Source organism: Pollachius pollachius, assembly GCF_949987615.1.
Source record: "Pollachius pollachius genome assembly, chromosome: 4".
Taxonomy (NCBI): domain Eukaryota; kingdom Metazoa; phylum Chordata; class Actinopteri; order Gadiformes; family Gadidae; genus Pollachius; species Pollachius pollachius.
In genome coordinates this window covers 12,881,848-12,906,232 of record NC_136937.1, presented here as the reverse complement: position 1 = coordinate 12,906,232, position 24,385 = coordinate 12,881,848, and the positions used below count along the sequence as shown (strand labels likewise).

General features: G+C 42.7%; 3 protein-coding genes across 3 annotated transcripts in view; 2 read left to right on the top strand and 1 right to left on the bottom strand.

Moving 5' to 3' along the window:
- Nucleotides 1–862: 862 nt before the first annotated feature.
- Nucleotides 863–2,869, bottom strand: tmem203 (transmembrane protein 203). Its single transcript, XM_079735383.1, has 2 exons — nucleotides 2,790–2,869; nucleotides 863–2,335 (listed from the first exon to the last, which is right to left on the bottom strand). Exon 2 carries the CDS (start codon nucleotides 2,062–2,064, stop codon nucleotides 1,648–1,650), a length of 417 nt encoding a protein of 138 aa, XP_079591509.1. The 5' UTR covers nucleotides 2,065–2,335; nucleotides 2,790–2,869; the 3' UTR covers nucleotides 863–1,647.
- Nucleotides 2,870–2,933: 64 nt separating this feature from the next.
- Nucleotides 2,934–8,106, top strand: alad (aminolevulinate dehydratase). Its single transcript, XM_079734226.1, has 12 exons — nucleotides 2,934–2,970; nucleotides 3,667–3,797; nucleotides 3,964–4,014; nucleotides 4,618–4,714; nucleotides 5,012–5,147; nucleotides 5,258–5,341; nucleotides 5,802–5,890; nucleotides 6,151–6,206; nucleotides 6,289–6,376; nucleotides 6,465–6,551; nucleotides 7,173–7,302; nucleotides 7,818–8,106. The coding sequence occupies exons 2-12, from the start codon at nucleotides 3,679–3,681 to the stop codon at nucleotides 7,874–7,876; spliced, it is 996 nt and encodes a 331-aa protein (XP_079590352.1). The 5' UTR covers nucleotides 2,934–2,970; nucleotides 3,667–3,678; the 3' UTR covers nucleotides 7,877–8,106.
- A 1,033-nt stretch (nucleotides 8,107–9,139) lies between these two features.
- Nucleotides 9,140–24,385, top strand: part of npr2 (natriuretic peptide receptor 2) — a 42,763-nt gene continuing 27,517 nt past the window's right edge. The window contains 6 exon segments of the mRNA XM_079735979.1: nucleotides 9,140–10,123; nucleotides 13,476–13,657; nucleotides 15,577–15,690; nucleotides 16,171–16,306; nucleotides 16,679–16,773; nucleotides 23,231–23,366. Of these exon segments, the coding sequence (XP_079592105.1) occupies nucleotides 9,412–10,123; nucleotides 13,476–13,657; nucleotides 15,577–15,690; nucleotides 16,171–16,306; nucleotides 16,679–16,773; nucleotides 23,231–23,366 (1,375 nt within the window). The 5' untranslated portion in view covers nucleotides 9,140–9,411.

Here is a 24,385-nt window from a genome sequence, read left to right as displayed (position 1 = left end):
AGAATGTTTACCCCGAATATTGTAATGTTTACCCCGATCCGGTACCCTAGTAATATTTTATAAAATGTAGACTTTTGTGTGTCTGTGTAGACCATATATATATTAATATATGGCTCTAAAAAGCAAATTAGTTGGTATTAATCTTTTTTTTTTCCTGGCTAATTAGAGCATCGATGTTATTCATGTTCATCGATCTTAACCGAATCAAAAAAGTATGGATTTACACACAAAGTCCTACCGCAAAATGATTGTTTATAGTGATGTATTACTACCACCTAGTGGAAGAAATTAGAGAAGTTGCTAGAAATGGGCTTGGTAGTAATTGCATAATAATCTTTAAAAGAGTTCAGTGGGAACTCTGAGCTAGGAAGCCTGAGATTGAACTCGGCCACAATAGATACAAGATCATATCTAAAGCCAAAAATAATGGAAAATAAGTGAAATGCATCTAAAGTTGCAATGTAAGTAACTGTTTACTCCTAACATAGCTAAATCAGACCAAGCTTGTAAAAGATCACCTTCAACAAACAAAAAATAAATAAATAAAAAAGGCTAACCTAACTCAGACTATTTTAATTGGGATAAAAGTTGGTTGAAGACCTGCCAAATAGACATCACTCAAAAGATACTGACGGCACACAAACATTAACTTTCTTCCATATCACCTCTCTGCTCTAGAGACCAGTAAAATGCACCCATTACCTACTCATGATGAAGCAGATACAGCCCCCTATAAATCAAATGGAATGATGGAAGACACCTTACGTAAAAACAAGTAAATACAGACAGTTTATTTACAGAAATATACATAAGTGACAGCAACCGTACGAATAACAACTGTACGAAAATGCCAAATACGGATATAAATAAAGTTGGTGCATCCTGAGAGAATGCGTTACAGTGAATTTCACATGAGGAAGAAACTAGGCCAGTACACATGTAGCATGTACACAATTAATGAATACGCTTAAAGAGCGGCAATACATAGTGTACAAAGAAACCTCTGTTTGGCGAGAGAGGGAAACCCTAACCCTCCCTTCCATTGAGATATTTTAATGTAAGCAAGTGAATTGGAAGCATCGATTGCAACATCAGAGAGCTGCTAGGCTATGCAATGATCGGCATCAGCATCGCTACATTACAAAAATATACATACATTGCTATCATTCAATTTAATTTGATATTGAGCTAGTCCCATTATCCTTTGGGCAATTGAATAATAAACAGGGTATTGTTTTTCCTTATTGTTTCTTATTTATAGGAACTTGAAGCGAGGACTGGCTTGTACTGCTTTTGAGTAACATTTCTAAAAATCTCAGTCAAGGGTTACCTTTTATTTTCTGTATAGTTTTGGTATCTTTAACTATGTTCACTGAACTATTGAAGAAACATTTTTAAACAAGAAAACAACTGTAATAATTGAGCTGTAACGCTGTAAGAGCAGATCATAAATGAACAAGCTGTGTTAGTAGCTGCATCTTGGTCCGTTATTATGAACAATGCTTAGGATAGCATCTACTCATTGACTGTTTTTTGGATTGACCTAACTCAAACACAGGACACCAAACCAGTGCTGGTTGGCAACATGCGAACACAACGACGTGTGTTATGCTCCGAATCTCAAAAGGGCAGTGGCCGATGGCTTGGTCAGTTGACGCGGCAGGCTCGGATCATGAGGAACTGCAGCAGGATGAAGAGTGGCGAGACGATGAGGCCGAACCAGAGGTCCCTGGCCTGCTCCTGCTCCGCCAGCTTCTGGCACAGCAGCACCTCACACACCAGCTTCAGGCTGAGCACCGTCAGCACCCAGAGCAGCCGCAGCACCGCCAGCCGCTTCTCGTTCTCCTGGTACAGGCGGATGGACACGATGGCCGTGAAGTAGGTGCTGAGGCCGTCGGCGGCGAACAGCGGCACAAACACCAGCCACCAGCTTAACGTCGGCGTGAACATGTCCGCCCGCAGTGCCACCAGTACGCTGAAGACCAGGATGGCCGCCAGGTGGAGGAAGAGTTCAAAGGTGGCGAAGCCCAACCATTGCACCAGCTCTCTGAGGGAGAACAGCATTGTGGCTTGGGGGTTTTATGAGACTAGATACAGGTGCGGATGAAGAATGAAAGCAGGGGACAGATTGGCTGAGGCCAAGTCAGGGGCTGGTGTGTCAGTCCAGACTCGGGTTAATAGGGAATGACAGCAGAGACACGTTGGACGGCAAGGCACTGGAAGTAGCAGAGGAGTCTAGGTTACATCTTTGAGTCTGGTAGGCGAAGAGGGGCCCGTGGTTGGCTGCAGAACCAGGCCAATACAGAATCCGTCAGTACCTCCATAGGCCTTGGGCCTAAAGCAAAAGACAGCAAAAGAATAAGAACCTATTTAGATTGCAAAGATTTACCCAAAACGCAAGACAGCTGACATGACTCTGCGTAGAACACATATTTAGCCAGGTTAACATACGAGCCATGTCCACACACACCTTACTACAGCATAATCATATGGGGAAGTACAAACGCTTCTATATCAGAATGACATATAGTCATGTAATGTTAGATATCCCATCAAGCTGGTCTCCAGAGAGGCTAAGTTACAGTTCATTAATACAACTCAGCACTACAGTTCCTTTATGCAACTCAACACTACAGTTCATTACGTTAATACAACTCAACATTACAGTGCTAGGAGCCCTGTAAGTTAACTGACGTTGAGCAATGAAACGTATTCCATAACAGTTTCAAAATCAATATTGGTAGGGTTTATAGTGGAGTAAATCGTAATGATGTTGCATTGCTTTTTACCTGCGTTTTGTCCATTTATGTGGTAGCTAAAATATGATTTACGCTGGTGAGCTGTCTACTCGTAGTCAGTACACTCTCGCGAGATCTTAACTCACTACACTTCCTACGGTGGCCGCAAGCTGCCGCATAAACTAGAAAACCGGAGCAAGGAAGGAAGAATCCGGTAGAACTCTTTTCAAGGGTAGGCACACTTTTCTGTTTAATTAAGCTTAATTAAGCATACAAAGTCAGCTTTGTATGCACATGTTATTTCAGCATTTGGTATGAGTTTTACAAAATAGAGTATGATTACTTATTACAATCAAATCAATACATACTGCGGAAATTGTTACTGTATTTGTATTTATCTAGTGCTGTATTTCCCTGTGAGTCATGCAATAACAAGGTAGGGTTAGTTACTCTGAAAGCCCACTTTTACAAGTTTTTTCTGACTTAGGATCTTTTAAAAAAGATTTACATTTGATTATATTGGAAATGATTTGTTAAACTATGCAATGGTCCTTATTTTAGTCAATATTTATGTTTATTGAGACGGTAAAACGTAATGCGCCAGCCCTCCTTCAAGAAAAATGTTGTTATATATTAGTCAATATTTATATTTATTGAGACGTTAACACCTTATTCTCCAACCCTCTTCAAGAATAACGTTGTTATATATGTACAGTTATTATTATATCGGGACACATGGTGTTCCTATTTGGGACAGTCTGGTCGCAAGCTGTTTTGGATAGGCATTATCCCGCGTGGTTGAGCCGGTTTCACGGTTACTTGGTGATACCAGAACAGAAACCCGTGGACACAATGTGCTATGCCTACACTGCAAGATACGTCAATGCCTTACTTTTTGGTTAACTCTTTGTTCTTTTTTATTTTCCAGCCGATATCTAAAATGCAGACGCCAGTCGAGTCTGTGCTCCACAGTGGTTATTTTCACCCAACACTGAGATACTGGCAGTCATGTGCAGCAGATTTAAGACCTGAAAGCCTCATCTACCCAATCTTCATAACGTAAATATTTATTTTTTACAATATAATTCAATTGTATCAAGATCATTTGTCTACATAGAACAATCATCAAAGTTGGGAAAACATAAAAGGAAAGTCGTTTATGGATAAACTTTAATTGGAGATGTGACCAAGTTGTGTTTTTTCTAAAATGCTTTTTCTTTCACAGAGACAGTGAAGATGCAGTCGAGCCCATTGCAAGCCTTCCAGGTCAAGCCAGGTATAACAATTTATCATAAATATGATCCTTCGTTTTAAACATAAACATAAAAATGAAGACTTCAATTGGGTTCACGCGTAGAAGGATTTGTCGAGTGACATGTTGATAATTATCACCAACATTACACTGCGTTATATGATTAACAAAGACCTTACCTTAATCAGTGAACTTGCCTTGGAAACACAACAGATGTAATTTAATTGTTATGAGAAGCCCCGTAGTCGAAGTCTGTTGTGTTTAGATAAAAACAGTCAAGGGTGGACCCAAAGCCAACTACTAGAGCTGAACGCAGATAAGAGGGGAATCCGTTAGGTCAATGCGCATCTCCAGCTTCCTCCCTTTATCTCCATATTGTGTCTTTTGGATTCAGTCATCCATCTCAGCTTGGGAATATCTCTGGGAAAGGTTTTCAACCTTAACTGCATGATCACAATATGATATGATTCAGTCATCGTCAGATGGGATCTATAAGCCTGAGCAAGTGGCCTTTTTCTATGCTTAACATTACGGGATAAACCCAAATATAGTATGGTTGAATCAAAACATTATTAGTCATTATTGATCCGCATTTTTCATACTGTTTGTGTGATCTTCAATCCCCAGGTATGGTGTTAACAAGCTTGAGGGAATGCTGAAGCCTCTTGTAGCAAACGGCTTAAAATGTGTGCTGATATTTGGTGTGCCGGCAAAAATAGAAAAGGTAAGGATACCCTTACTGGGAATTGTGTTTATATCATTTTGATGGATAGTATGGTTTGTAATTACTCATTATTTACTGCCTATGGATATTCTTTTACACTGTTTTATTGTACATTATGAAATCATTAGGAGTCAAAGGTTTTCTGGTCAATGGATACATATGTACGTGTTCAGTGTAATTCACAAAAAAGACATACATATTTGATTTAAAACAATATTGATTTTTGGCCCTGGATCTTCTCTTCGTGTTTTTTGTACATAATTAGAGCTCATTGTATATGGCCACTTGTTCTACCAGGATGACCGAGGATCTGGGGCAGACACGGACCAGACGCCAGCAGTGTTGGGCGTGAGGAAGATCCGCTCCCTATTCCCCAATCTGCTGATCGCCTGCGATGTCTGTCTGTGTCCGTACACAGCACACGGACACTGCGGTATGCGCACCCTCAATATGTAGTGTTTTCTATTCTTTGGATACAGCCGCTAACAACTATCACATGTGCTGCTGCTGTATTGATGAGTGTGGTGTATGATGTCGTTTCAGGTATTCTACGTGAGGACGGCACATTGGACAACGACGCGAGCTGCATACGTCTAGGGGAGGTTGCAGTAGCTTACGCCAAGGCTGGTCAGTACTCTCTAATATTACAACATGTGTTTCAGTTGAAGCATTACTTATGTCCATTCCTCTATCACTGTGCGGAACGTCTTCTCTTGATCAATGGTTTCATTCTGTGTTATGATGCTAATTTATTCGGAAGGTAATTGATAGATAATTGCAATACTTTATTGATTCTAAAGCATTCCAAATATTAATAGGATTTATGGCATATTAACATTGAAATGGGATGTCAATGAGGGACATGGCATAGACTGGGCCGAAACGTTCTCTCCAAAAATAAATATATTACTACATGAGGATGTTAAAATGTATTCAATTTCTGAGAAATTTGGAGTCGCAATTAATTGCAATCGGAAAGCAATCAGATTATTAGGGTCAGATAATCTGACAATTATCTGATCCTATTCATGATATTGTAGAGATGACATGATTGCTGGGTATATGATTTCCTGTTTCACTCTGATAGGCTGTAATATCATCGCCCCCTCTGACATGATGGATGGACGGGTGAGGGCTATCAAACAAGCACTGATGTCCAATGAAATGGGCAACAAGGTATGCTGGAGCAGGCACAAAATGTCTAACTTAAAATCACAAACAACTCTCTTTGCTGATGAAGTATTATTGTTATGTTATGTAATATATTATGTTGTTTCACTTGACCACAGCTTCAAATTGTTTGAAATATTCAATATTCAGACATCTAAAAGTTCGCAAAAATCCTTTTACATAAGGACTATCACAATTCGAAAATAACTTATATTTCATGGATCGAAAATGGATGACATATAATTGTGTTTTTTTATTTGTTTAAGGTTTCAGTGCTGAGCTACAGTGCAAAGTTTGCTTCATGCTATTATGGCCCTTTCAGGTAAGTGTGCCACATTCCGAAATTCAAATTCCTAAACCCTGCCGACATTGAGGTTAATTTGTTGATGTGTGGCTTCATGCAGAGATGCTGCCCAGTCCAAGCCTGCATTTGGAGATAGACGCTGCTACCAGCTGCCCCCTGGTGCCAGGGGACTGGCATTGCGGGCTGTGGTAAGATCAAATACCGAATTTTGATCATGTATATTGTATGTTTTGTGCACAGAATGAGGCATGACGGTGTGATGTTGTAATGGTTTAGGAGCGGGATGTGAGAGAAGGAGCTGATATGCTGATGGTCAAACCTGGACTCCCGTATTTGGACATTGTGAGAGAGGTCAAAGACAAGGTAATTGACTATTATTTGGAATGTGACTCAATTATGTTATTCAATTAATGCACAGACATACTTTGACTGGAGCTCACTCGATCAGATCAACTTGTTCTGTCTGATCTTGGGGTTTTCTGTCTACTTTCCAATAACTGAATGTAAATTGATTTGTCTAGGACCTTTCCTTGAAGGGGGACTCCTCCCTTCTTTTCTGTGGTCCCTTTTCCAGGAAAATCAAACCTCCTTTAGGCTAGTCCTCAAACACTAGCCGTATAGATGAACATGCATGCTTCTGTCATACTTTTTGTTATTTACGGGCAGGGCTATATGGCTGCTAAGGGTTGCATTTAATCCATTGAGGAACATTCAAGTACATATTTATATCTAATCCAATTATTATATTTTCTTTCAAGACAAGATTAGGAATCGGATCAATCCATATCACTTCTATGTAACCAACTACTTTGCTTTCATCTAATTTCCCATTCAACGAATATGTTTGTTGCTATTTAGTTTGCCTTTATGGTTTCCAGGTGGAGCTAGCTGCTGGTTCGTGGTCGCCATGTTTTGTAACTTGTATAGACGTAAAGTGATCCAGCACTGTATGAATAATGCTTGACCTGACTGGTGTTTCCGCAGCACCCGAATCACCCGCTGGCGGTGTACAACGTGTCGGGGGAGTTCGCCATGCTGTGGCACGGGGCCCAGGCCGGGGCCTTCGACCTGAAGGCCGCCGTGATGGAGTCCATGACGGCCTTCCGCAGGGCAGGTGAGATCAGCTGTAGGGTTTCAGTAGGAACTCAATCTGTAGGCCTACTGACTCACTAAGTAGATACTCAGTCTATAGGCCTACTGACTCACTAAGTTGATACTCAAACTGTTGGCCTACTGACTCACTGAGTAGATACTCAAACTGTTGGCCTCCTCATGCTCAGTAGATACTCAAACTATAGGCCTACTCACTCTCAGTAGATACTCAATCTGTAGGCCTACTCACTCTCAGTATAAACTCAATCTGTAGGCCTACTCACTCTCAGTAGATACTCAAACTGGTAGCCTACTCACTCTCTCAGTAGATACTCAAACTGTAGGCCTACTCACTCTCTCAGTAGATACTCAAACTGTAGGCCTACTCACTCTCTCAGTAGATACTTAAACTGTAGGCTACTCACTCTCAGTAGATACCCTTTGTCTCTGTCGGATGCAAGCAGCTAATTTTTAGGCAAAATAACCAGACCAAAGGTCTTTTGAACTTGGTTTCATTCTGGCTGTGTTCTGTGGCAGGCGCGGACATCATCATCACCTACTACACACCTCAGCTGCTAGGATGGCTGAAAGAGTAAAGGGAAGAGAGAACGGACATGCGGCAGGACAATGTGGACCAAGAATTAAAGAATCCATTTTAAAAGAAGACAGAATGCATACCGTCAATTGGGAGCATTTTAAATATTTATCCTGCATTTTAAAGTTGACGAAAAATATCCCGTACCAAAGTACTTTGTTTTATGCCAAGTCATTGAGTGTTATATGAATGTATCTTGTTGTTGCCTCCTTGACTTCCAATAAAACGCAACAAAAGACAATCTTATTATGTTGTTGACCTGGTGATATCTTGTTTAATTTAATACGCTTTTTTTCCTTTTGGTTGTCTGAACTCCGGAGGCATGGCCGGCCTTAGTATTTGTAAGGTCAAGAACTACAGTTGGGATCGCTTGCTTGACTCATGCTGTCGTGTGGACATGAATGGCAAACTGACAGTCTCACCGAGTTCCTAGAACTGACAACCCTACAAAGTCCTGATTATCAAACAGAAGCTGTTCCAGGAAACACAGGATTTGTGTGTGGTGAGTATACGTTTGGGACTGACACAGGGGACCCTTGGCAGCCGCTCTGTATGGGGTCCTTTCTGCGTAAGGAGTTGTGATGGTGTGCCTTCATACAAACACTGGGGCCATGGTCTGAGATAGCCTTACAGGGGGCATCAATCAGCATCCTGTGGGCCAAATCCTGACCAGCAGCCAGTTTATCTGGTTCCCCCATCCTCTCCAACTGCAACGAATAATGCTAACATAATTTAAAAAAAAAAAACGTATTATATTGGCATGTTACTTATGTGTTCAATATTTAAAACTGCCCTGCTATCATGGCCTACATTGATACTATTTCAGTGTAATTTCATCTGGGAGCTAACTTGCCATCTGTGTTTATAACCCTATGCTGTGTATTCCCTATCCTAGTATATCAATCATGCAAATAAACACTTTGAACAGTGTCTCATTGCTGGGTCAGTGTGTGTGTGTGTTCTGTGTGTTTTTATACACTGTGAATAGTGTGACAGTGTGTAAGGGTGCGAGGCCTGGGTGTTGTCAGACCACTCTACTCTTTCGTCCTGACCAAAAAATGATTTGCACTGTGGGATTTTTTTTCCGTTTAAACTTTAAAGCAACGAACGAAGCAGTGTTTCTTAACAATGCCGACAGGGGGCGCCTCTGCCGTGTGCCGCGAGGACCAGTTGTATGTGACGTAAAGGGGGAGTGCGGAGGGTTGCTGTGATTTAAGTCCCAATCATCTGGATGGATGTTATCACTCTCAGAGGGAGACTCTGTTCAACATCAGCTCAAGAGCTGCTCCACAACAACAAAACGGATTTAGGGAATATATAAGCCCACACAAGGATGCTACCGGGAATACATATAGCTAATATATACAGCTAAAATGAGTTGGAATAGGGGTTGTTGGTTGTTGGCGGCTGACTTTATTACCATTTAAAAGAGAGTTGTTGGATATACAGACGCTCCCCTCACTTCAAAAGGTGAGCTCGTGGAGTGAAATCTCTCCACTCGGACTCTCGCGCGGAAAAAACAACAAATCCAAAACCATGAGATTAAAACACGAAACGGGATACTGTTTCTTCGTGGCAATGGTTTGCTTACCTTTTGCAAGAGGTCGAGCGCCGCCCCGGACTACTAACATAACCGTTGCCGTGATGCTTCCAGACAATTATCAAAAATACCCCTGGGCTCTGGCGAGAGTTTTCCCGGCGATACTCATGGCACGTGAGGACCTCCAGGAGAAGTACGGGCTCCTCGTGGGCCGCTCCATGAACATCCTAAACTTCAGCACGGAGGACCCGGTGGCGGGCTCCTGCGTGGAGAGCAAAGCGCAGGTAGTCGCCGTGGACGCCAAACTTTACATCCGTCCCGATGTGTTCATCGGACCGGGGTGCGTGTACCCCCTCGCCTCGGTGGGGAGGTTCGCGTCTCACTGGAAGCTGCCGTTGATAACGGCCGGAGGCCCGGCGTACGGGTTCGATAAGCGGGAAGAGTATCGGACAATCATGCGCACCGGACCGTCGACCACCAAACTGGGAGAGTTCGCGAGCATGCTTCATTCCCACTTCAACTGGACCACTCGGGCGGTGGTGATCTTCCACGACCTGAGACAGGACGACCGACCCCACTACTTTCTCTCGGAGGGGATATTTCTAAATTTGAAATTTGAGTTGAACGTGACGATCGAAGCCCAGCCGTACCAGGCCCACAGCAAAGAGTACAAGGACCTCATCACCTGCATGAAGGAAAATGGAAGAAGTAAGTTCCTTATATAATAGCGCCATACAATTATCATCATGAGCTGGACACTTTATTTTGATGTGTGAGAAAAAAAAGTATAATTTAGTCCATGTCTTGTTGTTTTGACCAAGGAGGTTGTCAGATACTAAACCTACAATATCCTACAATACCTCCCCCCCGGTTTCCCAGATGTTAAGCAGGGTCGACAGAAATAGATGCGGGGAATAGCCTACTTACAAGAGGAATGTTTAGGCTGTGGACAGTCTGTTGCTTTATTGGCGGAGGACCACCTGTGTTTTAAGAGGGGGGCATGCTTTCGTCGGCCACTCACTGTGTGTGTGTGTGTGTGTGTGTGTGTGTGTGTGGGGGGGGGGGGGGGGGGGGGGGGGGGGTGTTTGCGTGCGTGCGTGGGTGTGTGTGCGTGTGGGTGTGTGTACGGGAAGGGGAGGGGGGGATGCATCTCATGTGTGATGATACACATGCCAGACATTTTGGAGAATAGAAAATGCATCAATGATTGAGCCACCGTTTGGACTTCAAAAATGGTCCTGTGTGCTGTGGCATTGCAATAAGAAGGAAGAAGACATAGGTCCATTAGCCAAACTGTTTTATTTAATGCAAATCAATAGCCTACACAAGCTTAAATCCAACATGGGGCTGTTATATCTGTCGTTCATGCACTTAGGCCTAGGGCAATTAAGTATGGGGATTAATATAACGATGTCGATATAGCCTTTTTATATAGATACATGTTTATTTGTGGTGTAACACAGATAGACAGTCTTTAGGCTGTTTAAATGTAACACAGATATAGTCCCGTATATTAATTGTGAATAATCAGGGTTTAGTCTCCGTGTCATATTAAAAGTCCTTTGAAATTTAGCTCACATGATTGTAGACTATCACACAAATGGGGGAGATTGCGATGCGTTATAGGCGTTTATAGTCCTAGCTATTTAATACAATAAAGATAGGCCAACTGTTATTGACTGGGTTTTTATCAAGCTAAATTATCGACATGTTTTTTTCGTTCTCTCGTTAAACATTGACTAAATAAATCGAACGTCGCCTGTTTGGATAATGAAGCAATACAGCTAACGTTAACCATGGACAGGCACCAAACCTCTTCCTGGTTAGAGTCCCCCCGGGGGTCCCGGAGGGTAATGGTTTAGTCCGGACTTGTCCTGGCTCGGCATTCCGCAACTGCTGTCCCGTCAGATAACCCCGCGGCCCTCCTTACGTCTTGCGTCATCGATTGACAATGTCCACATGGATGCCTTTTGTTTGGACCGGGGGTCTGAGGCTAACGAGAGGGTCAGGTTAGGTAGGCCCACATCTCAGGGGAATAACAGCCACTGTTCAGTTGGCAAATGTTTGAGAAGTCATTAAGTATTATCTTCATCTGTCTTTTGTTGGTCTCTTCTTTTATGGTATGGGACCAGATCTTCTTAGTGGGATTTGTCGCACTTGAGATGTTTGGAAAACTGTTGATACCTTGCAAAACAGAATGCAAACATGGATTATTGTGTTGCATCTTGAAAAGATCTGAGTTATTGTTAACATAATGCAATACACACAGCCTAGGTCTTGCCAGTATCTAAACCAAAGCACGTTTTATGTGCTTTGCATTACTATCGATAGTGTACCTAGATTGTTATTTGTACAGAAGCCTATGCGGCAGAATAATTCTTACTGAATAGGATCTCAAGCATGTAAGCTTCTCAGAGAAAGAGTTAGCCATCAGCCAACATTGATTTTTAAAGCCAACAGTGCTCTATTGGAAAAAACGACGGGGCAAGCTAATTGGTTTGCCTATTCAAGTGTTGTGTGCTGTTAAAAAGTAAACGGTTACAAATCTCAGGCCTTCACAATATGGGTATTGTACAACGCATGTTGGTTGACATATGACAATTCAAAGAGCTGGCCAATGTGTGCCATGTGTTCCCGTGTTGGTTGAAAATGACAGATTATTTTGATTCACTTAATGGTAAAGAATTTCTCTTGAATATTGGCACAGATTTGGTCCATCCATTTTTAAAATCGATTAACAAGTAGAAATACGATTCAATAGTTACACATGTTTGGAGTGGAAAAAAATGCAGTGTTAAACAAATGACACCAAAACAATGTGTAATGGTGGTTGCTTCAGTCCCTGGTGCACCCTGAGCAGGTACCATGGCCCAGCAGCACAGGCAGAGCTTTTATCCCCCACTACTTCTGTGTGTTATTGCTGGTCTCCACCCAGCAGTCAGCAGGGCCACTTGGAACGGGTTGAGTTATACGCTGGGGCAGATAGGAATCAGGGCCTTTGCGAGCACTCTGCTCGCTGCCGGTCTGGGGCTCACAACATGTGAGCACATTTTACCGGGAGAGCCTGGCAGCCGCCATGCTGGCATATGCTGCGAGTGGAAATACTGCTTGTAGCCAGACTGGCCGGTCCAACTCCCATTGGGCAGAGGGAGAGTAGTTAGGATGTTGTGTGGTCATTAGAATGACTGCCTGACTGGAAGGCTGGGAAGAACCGTGTCTTTGAGCAAGCCTCCCTGCATCGTGTCAGTCATGTGTTGATGCTTGATTTGTTCATTTACATGATTACATGATTTAAGCGTAAATTAATGAAATGGCGTTGGTAAACAACATGCTCCCGGTGCATTTCGGAATAGGAAATGAGTTGGACTGAGGTGCTATTCACGCCGGTGTTTCCTGGGGACGCCAATACTACTACTAATAATAAATATCTTGAGATATAGCGTTTGCAGACAGTTTAATGGTTTGTGCCAAATGGGATTACTGAAAAACTGGCTCAAGTTGTGCATGTGTTTCTGAAAAGGAGCTAGAGTTACTAAAAGATCACTGTTTAAGAGCGTGCCTTCAGCTGTTTACACAGAAGGTAAACAAGTTGCCACATATAGGTCTCAATTTACCAAATCAATTCTAAGTAGTACTAAACCGCATGATCCATTTAGAGGCAAGATACAGAATTATATAATGCTAATTAAACATAATAAGGATAAATAATGCTCAATAATCGCCTGTTCAAAACTGTCTTTTTCTTTCGTATATTCTGACCTGTTACTCAAGCCCTCAAAAATGGGCAAGTCTACAAATAATTATAAACGTTTTAACATTTTAAGGGTTCGAAAAATGCCAAAGATAAATGTTGGTCCCAAAAGGTTATCATTTAAAAATGATACACAGATCCTGAAGCAAATATATTGGAACTTCTTAAACAGACTTTCTTTTAAAGGGTCACAACTTAGTGAAAGACCACTTTTATTACCACCCTTCAGCAAGTTACCAAGTTATTACCAAGTTATTTCCTTATCTTATGTGGTATTGAAATCCTGCCATCTCTTGATTACATCTACAGTTGTGTACATTTGTGGACCCCTGGACACGTTCCTGAGCATCATGAAGCTGTTTCAGAATGATATCCCCGACCCTGAGAACTACGCCATCTTCTACCTGGACGTGTTTGCAGAGAGTTTGACCGAACGCAAGCCCTGGAAAAACTCTGACCCGGACTGGACAGATGCCATTAAAGTCTTCAAGGTACAGTGCACCTGACCTGCCTCCACGCACGTTCTGAAACGTGCACTGTTCACACCCACACATGCAAGCACACACAGGCACATGCACACAAGCACATGCAAAAACATGCATGTGTGCTTTTGTATATGTGTGTAAAGTTTGTAAGAGTTAAGTCATAGTGAGTTCTTACAAACATGCCATAGAAAACAGAAATCCCACAATCATTTGAGGTTGGCTTGGAGAAATACAATGTTGTTATATCAACTCTTGTCATTATCTAGGACCCCTCTGATGATACGCTGGAAACTCTCCTGACCCCTGAACTAGTCCCATCAGATTTGGATCAGATAGGTCAGTTTAGGAGTTCAGCTTATTGATATGATGATGGTTAGCATAGGTGTCCCGTGTCAGGTGCATTTTCCTTTACAATATAGAGGATATTACAGCTCCAGCAAGGTCTTACTGAGCGACACACTGGGCAGTATCCTCCTCCAAACAAGTGGATGAGCAGCACGTTAAAAGAGGCCTCTTCACTGGTCTTATGCGGACTACTGCGGTGGCAGATGTCAAATCACGAGTGGGTAAACATTCAATGGTAATCGCAACCATGAATAAATAGGTGCTGTGTACTCTTTAGAGTCTGTGTGTAAGGAAACTTCATCACTTTTTCCCTCCGGGTCGCTAAAGATTTCCCAAAAGGTTAATCCCCAGCCTTCTCCTCTTACACCCATTTTTAAGGAGCTTAATTGTAGCGTAGCCTTAATTAATCAGGACATAGTCTTACTAGGAGCCACTTAGTCCTGCAAAATGAGCGAGCGTGTTGTGAAATACGTAATTGAGCACAGATGTGCCGTTATCCCAATTTGTATTCCTAAATGTCACTTGCCTTACAGTACTCAGTTGCTTAAACAGTGTTTGGGAAATGACGTTAAATGGCTTTGCTTTGTTTATAGAAAATGTAATCAGATTGATTATTAAGGCAGTCTCTGTCATGATGTATAACTCTGAGATTGACAAGAGTTAGACACTGTCAAGGGTTCTCTTGTTTTGGGCATTCAAGCGCAAAAAATAAACCTGTCAATGCAGAAATAGTCGGTCACAAGTCAACAACAACAACAGAGGCTGTTTGTGTCCCTCCTTTGTTTTAGTTCCAAGTTAACTTTCCCGACATTGCGGTTAATTAATTCTTCAGCGCTGACACACGAGCAGAGCCTAAGAATTTCCCCCTGTAGGGCATGGCCTTTTGGCTAGTAAAATCTGATTACATTCCTTATAATCCATCTCATTACAGGGTTTGGGGTTAGGGTCTCCGGGGACACCAGAGAGCATGGTAGTGTGTTAGGATATCATGTACATTTGTTGATCACAGTTTACATGTGATGCTAACCGGTAGGAGAACCCCATGTAGCTGCATTGGTTTGATGGCTTTATCGCACTCTCCCCTTGGCTCCCCTTGTCTTTAGCAACATTATGTTTTGATGCCTTTGAAGAGCTGGAGAAAAGGACCCTTGACATAAAAAGGTTGATTGTGTGATTCAAATGGTAGAACATACCGACTGAGTGCGTTATATTTGATGTCTCCTTAAGCGATCTGATGAGTTCATTAAACATAACAAATCCGTCTTGTTATTAAATGCCGTGCTTCGGTTTACGTTGAAGTTTTGGATATGTAAGGCAAGACTCAAAAACCTGTAACGTCTTGTATACAACAGTTATTCTTACTGAATCGCTCATTCCATAATAACATCACACAGCCATGTGAACGTCAACCTTTCATAGCAGAACACTGTTCATATCCCACGACCCTGACTCGTTAATATTCCACTCTCTGCGACTGACGCATCACCAATCACTCACCATCTCGACGGGCTCTGATCGTCACACAATGCTCCTTTTCTTGACGCCTGCTCCCTGTGTTTTATGTGTTTCTCCACCCCCAGTCTGTGTTCGTCATAACCTACCGGCCGCCAGACAACCCAGAGTACCTGGACTTCCAGAAGAAGCTCCATGCCCGGGCCCTGCAGGACTTCGGTGTGACTCTGGAGCCCTCGCTGGTACGTCCTCGGACCCCTTACTGCGGTCTCAGCAGCGCCCAGAACCACAAGGTTTATGGGCTGGAAAACGTTTTTGAAACTTTATTGCGGTTCTCTGTTAACAAAGCACGAAGGCCCGCTGTGCGTTTGGAATTGTCTTTAACACAAATGTCAGCGATTACGGGTGAATGATGTACACAACAATACAAGTGAATTGTGCTGGTTTTTACGACCGCATTTATGTCCTTTATTAGGCGTGAGGTATGGGGTGTATTTTACGAGATTGGCTCCGTTGTTGAAATTACGTACTTTGTACAAACGCGTGTCCTTAGAAACATGGATTTGACCCGTGTTTATGTGGTGATTTACTGTAAGGCTTTAACACTGTTTTCCAATGAAACGTGTGCCACGGCAAAAATTCCTTTATACTCAGGCATTATGGGCAAGTGTTAGGCACTGGCCAAAATGAAAACCTCTTAACATCCGTGTTTCTCCTCCTAGATGGACTACATTTCTGGGAGCTTCTACGACGGTTTTGTGCTTTACGCCATGGCCCTGGAGGAGAACCTGGCCCAGGGCGGCGCCCAGAATGACGGCATCAACATCACTATGAGGATGCAGAACCGCCGCTTCTGGGGTAAGCACCTCTTCTTCTCCTCCTATTTCTTCTTCTTCTTCTTCTTCTTCTTCTTCTTCTTCTTCTTCTTCTTCTTCTTCTTCTTCTTCTTCTTCTTCTTCTTCTTCTTCTTCTTCTTCTTCTTCTTCTTCTTCTTCTTCTTCTTCTTCTTCTTCTTCTTCTTCTTCTTCTTCTTCTTCTTCTTCTTCTTCTTCTTCTTCTTCTTCTTCTTCTTCTTCTTCTTCTTCTTCTTCTTCTCCTCCTCCAGCTGTCCAAAGATGCCACGAGCAGTGGAGAATGTTGTCAAATTGTATTAGGTGTTCTATTGTGGAGTGGGTTATGGGGGCAATGGAAAATGCTTCTGATTTTCTGAAAGGTGTCTTTGTTTTCTAGGAGTAACAGGCCTAGTTACAACAGACACCAACAATGCCCGGGATATAGACATCAACGTGTGGTCAATGACCAACCAGGAGACAGGAGAATATGGGGTGAGATCACTGTCTTGAACTACAACACTGGTAACAACAACGTCAACAACTTAAGGCTTTAGAATATATTGATGAGTTAGAAATGCAGAGTCAATCCAATACACAAGAGAGCTGCATTTTAGAGGTTAGCTTTCAAGGATGTAATTCTATCACATTTATGTAACAGTCATTGTGACTTTCAACAGGAAAACATTACCATTAATGTTGTTTGTCGAGTCCACTTGATACTTTCATCATACTTTATTATAGTCTCATTTAGAGCGGAATCGCTCTGACCACTAAAGACGGTTTGTAGCCAAGGAAAGGATAGTTGTGACGGCTTGGTTTACTGTTCTGTATGTAAACCGACACCCCCCTGCTATAGCTTCTTGATTCTTACAGAGATAACCCGTGCATCGGAAGATAACAGCCTCAAGTGAAAGGTGCTGTTGGTACGATTTAAGAGCTGTTATTTTGTTAGAAATTGCTTTAACATCCGTCAGCTATTAGTGAGTTCAATAGGCTGTGATGATATCTGTTTCAAGTTGACTGCCTGCCTCTGTGTGAGACCATTCATACCTTAGGCCTCCTAGCTCATTTCTAACCAATCAGAGCATCTCTGCCCTGATTGGTTCAGAGTTCATCTTGCCAGTCAATTAAAGGTGCGTGAAATGTAAAGCTTTTCACAGGTTGAGAGACTTAGGGAGGGAGGGAGCAGAAAGTGAGGGGATTCTTTTAGGGTTGTTCAGTTTCAGAGTCTTGCTCTGTTGCGTTATTTTCTGCTTTGTCTTGACAACTCAATTCTTACCTACAGCCCGTTTAAGGGTTATTTGGTGGAATAGTTATCAATAAATATTGTAACATGGGTCATTACAGAAATCAAATGCTACATTGCTACACTGACAAAAGCAAGTAGCTCTAACTTTGGCTATCGGTGACAGCTTAGTATAGGAAGAATTATCGAGTTATACTTTTCAATTGGACATAATTCCAAGGCCAAAGAATAACAGTCCTTCTGAAGACAGCACATGTGCAGTTGTTTGTTGACGTATTCCGTATAAATGTGAAGTAGTTGTCCAATTAGTCATCGACCATTGTAGAAAAGTTTGTGGTTCATTACTGTATATCTCATGGTGTGAAATTAGGGTCACAAAATACAAAGCCTTAATAAAGCATGCTTTCCGGCAGACTGCTAATTTTCTCCTTGTGCCTCTTTTACTGTAATAACTAAAGTGTAAGTAAGTATCTCTTTGAAAATACATTTGCTTTTTGAATCATATGAGGCCCAAAAGCCTGACATTCCTCAGGGCATTTATTTGTGTATTTTGCAGTTCTGTGAACGGCTTTACGTGTTATTCTTCTCAAAGCAGGATAATTAGGTTAGCATGGGTTAACATCAGTTAGAATAGAGAAGCAGCCCTCAGAGACAAGTCGTAGCAGTTAGCTCTAATTCTCTCTATTTAATTTATCAATTGCTGATCAGGGTAGATGGTGCCCTGTTTTGTACTGAAATCTTTTCATGTTGTCTCCTCAAAACGACTGCTGAGGCTTTTCTTAGAAAGCCCAATCAGCAGAGCGGAAGAAACACTGGATAATAAGCAAGATACTATGCTTGGTCCATTTAAGTCAGTGGTAATAAAAAAAATTTAAAAACGTACGTTTATAAAAGTAATATATATGTTTAACATAACACAATAACACAAACATTACAATGTAAACATACAATTCAATTCCAAAGATCAAATCCAAAGTAGATTTAAAGTGATCTTTTTCAGATTTTAATAATCAGTTGATGTCGCATCCAGCTTTACCCACATGTTGTTACCAAGGTAACACGTTTACTGTGATTATGTTAGATTATTAAACACAAGATTGCAAAATGAATCAAATGTATCGAAGAGTAGTGCCCGAAGAGTCATTTGAAATACTGCTAGAATCTAGATCTTGCTCAATTGTGAAACTGCTGATGGCTTCTGAACTGAGGGCTGGTACATCACCAAGGTTATCAAGTGCAGACCTTCCATCATAGTGGTTTTGTTGATTGGCTCAAAACATCCCAATGATTCCTCTAGTTCCTGATCAGCACCCCTATGGTTGGGGTCCTGGAGACTTCATCCTCGGAAAGAATAAATTATTTTGCCCCCAAGGTTTTTATTTACACCAACAGGTTAAAATACCCACCCTGGGAACAAGATGGCTCAACTGTTTCAAACTTATTGTGAACCCACTTGTCTGCCACCTGCAAAAGGTTTGATGTACTTATGTATAGGGCTGTCCCCGACTCGGAATTTTCCGAGTCGAATCAGATCTCCCTTTTCAGTCCAGAGATTCGACTATTCGGCGGCCGTGCGGGGCAGGTCTGTTGGAGGTTTAAAAAATGAGTTTTCTTTCTATTAACACTCTGTTTTGGTAAGCTATAGGCCTTTTATATATGCATGCGCGTTGCGCTTATTATGTTCTCACCTGAACAGTTTTCTGTCAATCAAACTCGTCGGAATTGTAGCCAACTTATTCCTGTCGGGTTTTAATTAGGCTCCTGCCCATAATGCGGTCCGATAATGAACACGGAATCCACTATATGAGCCCCGTGTTCACGATCTGATTGCATTTATTGAACCCGAAAGAATACACAGCGCTGTGTGGCCACACTGACTGTGCTTCTAGAGAAAATGTAGCAATAATGTAAGGGGAGACACCCGCTTCCCTCTGCGAGATTCTGTCAAACAAAGTTACAATGAATCAATCGCCACAGTGACATGGACAGTGTCTAAATAAAGCTTCTCTTTATTATTATTATCATAAGAGCTATTAATGCACACCACTCACTGACGAAAAAAATTAATTAAAATAAATAAAGGAAGACGGCGGGAAACCCCGCAGTCGACTCAGATTCTCTTGAGTTGAATGTGTGGTTTCCCGACTGATGATTTGAATCATCGACTTTCAGGGGAAAGCCCCACTTATGTATACAGTGGGGCAAAAAAGTATTTAGACAGCCACCAATTGTGCAAGTTCTCTCTAGCAAATCACATTGTCTGATTTTTAAAGAATTTATTTGCAAATTATGGTGGAAAATAAGTATTTGGTCAATAACAAAAGGTCATCTCAATACTTTGTTACATGCCCTTTGTTGGCAATGACAGAGGTCAAACGTTTTCTGTAAGTCTTTACAAGGTTTTCACACACTGCTGCTGCTGGTATTTTGGCCCATTCCTCCATGCAGATCTCCTCTAGAGCAGTGATGTTTTTGGGCCTTCGCTGGGCAACACAGACTTTCAACTCCCTCCAAAGATTTTCTATGGGGTTGAGATCTGGAGACTGGCTAGGCCACTCCAGGACCTTGAAATGCTTCTTACGAAGCCACTCCTTCGTTGCCCGGGCGGTGTGTTTGGGGTCATTGTCATGCTGAAAGACCCAGCCACGTTTCATCTTCAGTGCCCTTGCTGATGGAAGGAGGTTTTTACTCAAAATCTCACGATACATGGCCCCATTCATTCTTTCCGTCACACGGATCAGACGTCCTGGTCCCTTGGCAGAAAAACAGCCCCAAAGCATGATGTTTCCACCCCCATGCTTCACTGTAGGTATGGTGTTCTTTGGATGCAACTCAGCATTCTTTCTCCTCCAAACACGACGAGTTGAGTTTTTACCAAAAAGTTCTATTTTTGTTTCATCTGACCATATGACATTCTCCCAATCCTGTTCTGGATCATCCAAATGCTCTCTAGCAAACTTCAAACGGGCCCGGACATGCACTGGCTTTAGCAGGGGGACACGTCTGGCACTGCAGGATTTGAGTCCCTGGCGGCGTAGTGTGTTAGTGATGGTAGCCTTTGTTACTTTGGTCCCAGCTCTCTGGAGGTCATTCACTAGGTCCCCCCGTGTGGTTCTGGGATTTTTGTTCACCGTTCTTGTGATCATTTTGACCCCACAGGGTGAGATCTTGCGTGGAGCCCCAGATCGAGGGAGATTATCAGTGGTCTTGTATGTATTCCATTTCCTAATAATTGCTCCCACAGTTGATTTCTTCACACCAAGCTGCTTACCTATTGCAGATTCAGACTTCCCAGCCTGGTGCAGGTCTACAATTGTGTTTCTGGTGTCCTTTGACAGCTCTTTGGTCTTGGCCATAGTGGAGTTTGGAGTGTGACTGTTTGAGGTTGTGGACAGGTGTCTTTTATACTAATAAGGAGTTCAAACAGGTGCCATTAATACAGGTAACAAGTGGAGGACAGAGGAGCCTCTTAAAGAAGAAGTAACAGGTCTGTGACAGCCAGAAATCTTGCTGGTTTGTAGGTGACCAAATACTTATTTTCCACCATAATTTGCAAATAAATTCTTAAAAAATCAGACAATGTGATTTTCTGTATTTTTTTTTTCATTTTGTCTCTCATAGCTGAGGTTTACCTATGATGAAAATTACAGGCCTCTCTCGTCTTTCTAAGTGGGAGAACTTGCACAATTGGTGGCTGACTAAATACTTTTTTGCCCCACTGTATCTCCTTGGACCCCATCTCGTAGATCTGCTGGTCCACTCTATAGTAACTGTCTGCTTGCTTGATGGTTTTTTCAGTACCAGGCTACTTGCTCAGTAACCTTGTTGTAGTTCTATCCACCATAAATCAACATTCATCTTACCCTCCCCTCCTCTCCCTTACCATCCAGCAATGTTGCATGTTATTCCATGTACCACAGCTTCTCACTCTGAAGAATGAACGGTCTGCACCACCGTTGCTAATGCATTCCTATTGAGTTGAGCGTTGAACCACAACATAGCCTTGACAGTGCGCTTGGATTTTCCACCGTGACACTGCTCTCAAAGTTCAAGCATTCTAAACTTTAATCATTTCTAAACCTGAATGTATGTTTCCATCGTTGCAGGGTCAAAAGCATTGACATCCCATCTGTTGACTGGCTATATTCCGCCTAACCTAGAGTCCAAGGCTTTTTCGGACACTTATCATGTTTTGACGCTTGGGCCTCATCCACGACCACCATGCTAGTCTTAGTAGTTGCACAAAGGGCAGTGCTCCAAGAGCCTCTCCACAGCAGTACCGGTGTCCGGCCTCAGGGTGCCGGAGGCTATTTCAAAAGTGACGGCAAGCGATTTGCTCATGGCTTCCAGCAGCCTTCCTCGGCCCCAGCTTCCTCCAGCTGTCCAGGCCTCGTCCCCACACACACTCTGCTCCCCCCCCTCATGGAGCTATCCCAATAGAAAAAAGCTGGTTTAGATGTTCTGCGGGGAAAAGGTATTAACTTCTGTTTTCCTGGTTTCCATTGCGGCTAAGAATCGCTTCAGCACTTAATGTTGTCTCCAGTCGTATTGTGCTTGGATGGCTCACGCTGTATTAGTGGAGGTTTTTTTGGCAAGGGGAGCACATTGTAGGCCGGCACTAATGAGGAAGCTGATTCGATTTGCTTCTGTGTACCACATGTCCTTCAAACTGAGTATTTTCCTCCATGTTTCCACGCTTTCCGATGTCATCCACCGTCTCTGCATGGCTTGTGTGCCAACCTTGGCAATCCTTTTTGCTGACGGTGAACTCCTGAACACTGAGACGGGTTTGCGTCGTTGTGATAGAGTTGCTGCGCTCCAAGAAGTTTGAGGTCTGCATTCCGCATGTCCTATGCCTCCTCTTCCCTGTCCGCAGACGCCCCCGAAGAAGCTATGCCACTGGAGGACTGCTTCAGACCCTGTCCCATTCCTTCCTTGGGGATGGAGCACTTCCATCCAGCGGCTGGAATCAGGGACACATTATTATTGGGACTTGGCAGAGTTCTAGCCGCTCTCGGTCAAGTCCAACTCTACCGAGGCACTGCAACATTCCTTTACATGTTCTCAAGTAAAAGCTGATGGCAACCACGCTCTCTCCCATGGAGAAAGGAGGCCAACGTCCATGTACCAGGCTGTCGGTCTGCAGGATAGCCTGGACAGATCAATGCTCTTTAGACCTCCGATAAAGAATGGATCATTTAGGTTTAAAATTAGGTGTTTAGAGCTAACCCCAAACCCCTCAAGCCATACCCCGATTACCTGACCACAAAAACCCAGGAATCATAAGATGATTTCCTTCTTTCTCACTAGAGGAGGAGAAGAATGAAAAGGACTGTGTAGTTTAAAGTGAAACGAAGCAGATATTTTCAGCCCTCATATTCTGTGTGGGAGTGATGGCTCTGCAAGGTTTCCACTTGGAAGGACCTGTGTATAAATGTAACCTCTTCAGCCGTCTAGCAGGAGCAAACGGTAAACAACGCTGGTCAGAGACACAAGAGTCATGTTTCACAGTGGGACACACAGGGACGCTGTTCACAAGCCAGCAGCCAATAGGACGCATGCAGCACCCCAACACCACCTCCACACACTCCACGCGGATGGAGCATTTACGGAAATGTTCTCATTAGAAATGTACATACACACTCCCTTGCATAAATTGAGACATCATATGTTTTGTTTTGCTGGTTTGCCCTGTGTTTACAGTTGGTTGCCTACTACAACGGAACAAACAAAGAGATCGTCTGGTCCCAGACGGAGAAGATCCATTGGCCCAGTGGGGGCCCACCCCTGGACAACCCCCCCTGTGTCTTCTCCACAGATGATCCTTCTTGTAATGATGGTATGGTGCAGCCCTCTATCTCACTTGGTCCCTGACGAAAATAAACAAAACAGTTCAGCATGCATTTAAGTTGATTGATGCTTGAAGTGTTATATAATGAGGCAGGAAAGTTAGAATTTATTTGAAGTAATATATATATAATGTTTTTTTCTGATTTCTTCAATTGAAAAACTGTCGAAATTCTTGTTAAAAATCTAAAAATATATATTGTTATGGATGTGTATTAATGATGAGACATGGGGTGTGTTTCTGACAAATGAGATTTCCATACATACTGATACCAGACTGATCTGCTGCCTTTAACAAGCTAAGAAAAGGAAGGAAACTTCTGTTGAAGTAATGATGTTGCTGACTGAGAACAGCCCAGACCAGCCAGTATCGCAGCACCACAGCAATGGGGTGTTTCTGGAACGTAGGGGGAGAGGAAATCAATCTTAATCCATCCCATAATCAGAGGGCATCTGGACACAATCTTCTACATTTTACCAGCAGCCTGCTTTAAGAGACCATAACTGGTGGAATTAGTTCTGAAAATACATTCCCCATCCATCCAATCTTTATCACTGTTTTACTACCGTTACTTTACCACACACAGATCACGCAGAAACCTCATTTGCAGAGCAAGGCGGATTGGCATTTGACCAATACTTTATCAAGCTGTATGAATCATACCCTTTATCTGTATGTGTTTGTGTGTTTAGGTATAAAAGAGTATAATAACATTGGTTTCTGGGTGCGGGAGGGTCTGTTGCACAAGGCGGGGGTCAGGCTACATAATGAGCACCTGCCAGCAGCTCACGGTAGAGGGTTTTGACCGCTTGGCAGGTAAAGAGAGATCATGGTGAGATGTCAAAGCAATCGCTCAGGCGGTCGATTTCTCCACTCTGGCAGGTACACTGCTTTTGAACACAGACGGTAATGGCCCGTAATGGTATTGAATAATGGAAACATGGTACACACAGCTTAATAGAATATATTTTCGAGGATTCGCCTCAGAGTCAGGCTTTTCATGGGTTTGA

What these genes read in the sequence shown, in the direction of transcription:
- tmem203 (XM_079735383.1), bottom strand. Translation starts at nt 2,064, where the DNA reads ATGCTGTTCTCCCTCAGAGAGCTGGTGCAATGGTTGGGCTTCGCCACC.
- alad (XM_079734226.1), top strand. Translation starts at nt 3,679, where the DNA reads ATGCAGACGCCAGTCGAGTCTGTGCTCCACAGTGGTTATTTTCACCCA. An exon ending in TGAGAGAGGTCAAAGACAAG is followed by an intron (nt 6,552 to 7,172) that starts GTAATTGACTAT and finishes GTGTTTCCGCAG; the next exon opens with CACCCGAATCACCCGCTGGC. An exon ending in GACGGCCTTCCGCAGGGCAG is followed by an intron (nt 7,303 to 7,817) that starts GTGAGATCAGCT and finishes GTTCTGTGGCAG; the next exon opens with GCGCGGACATCATCATCACC.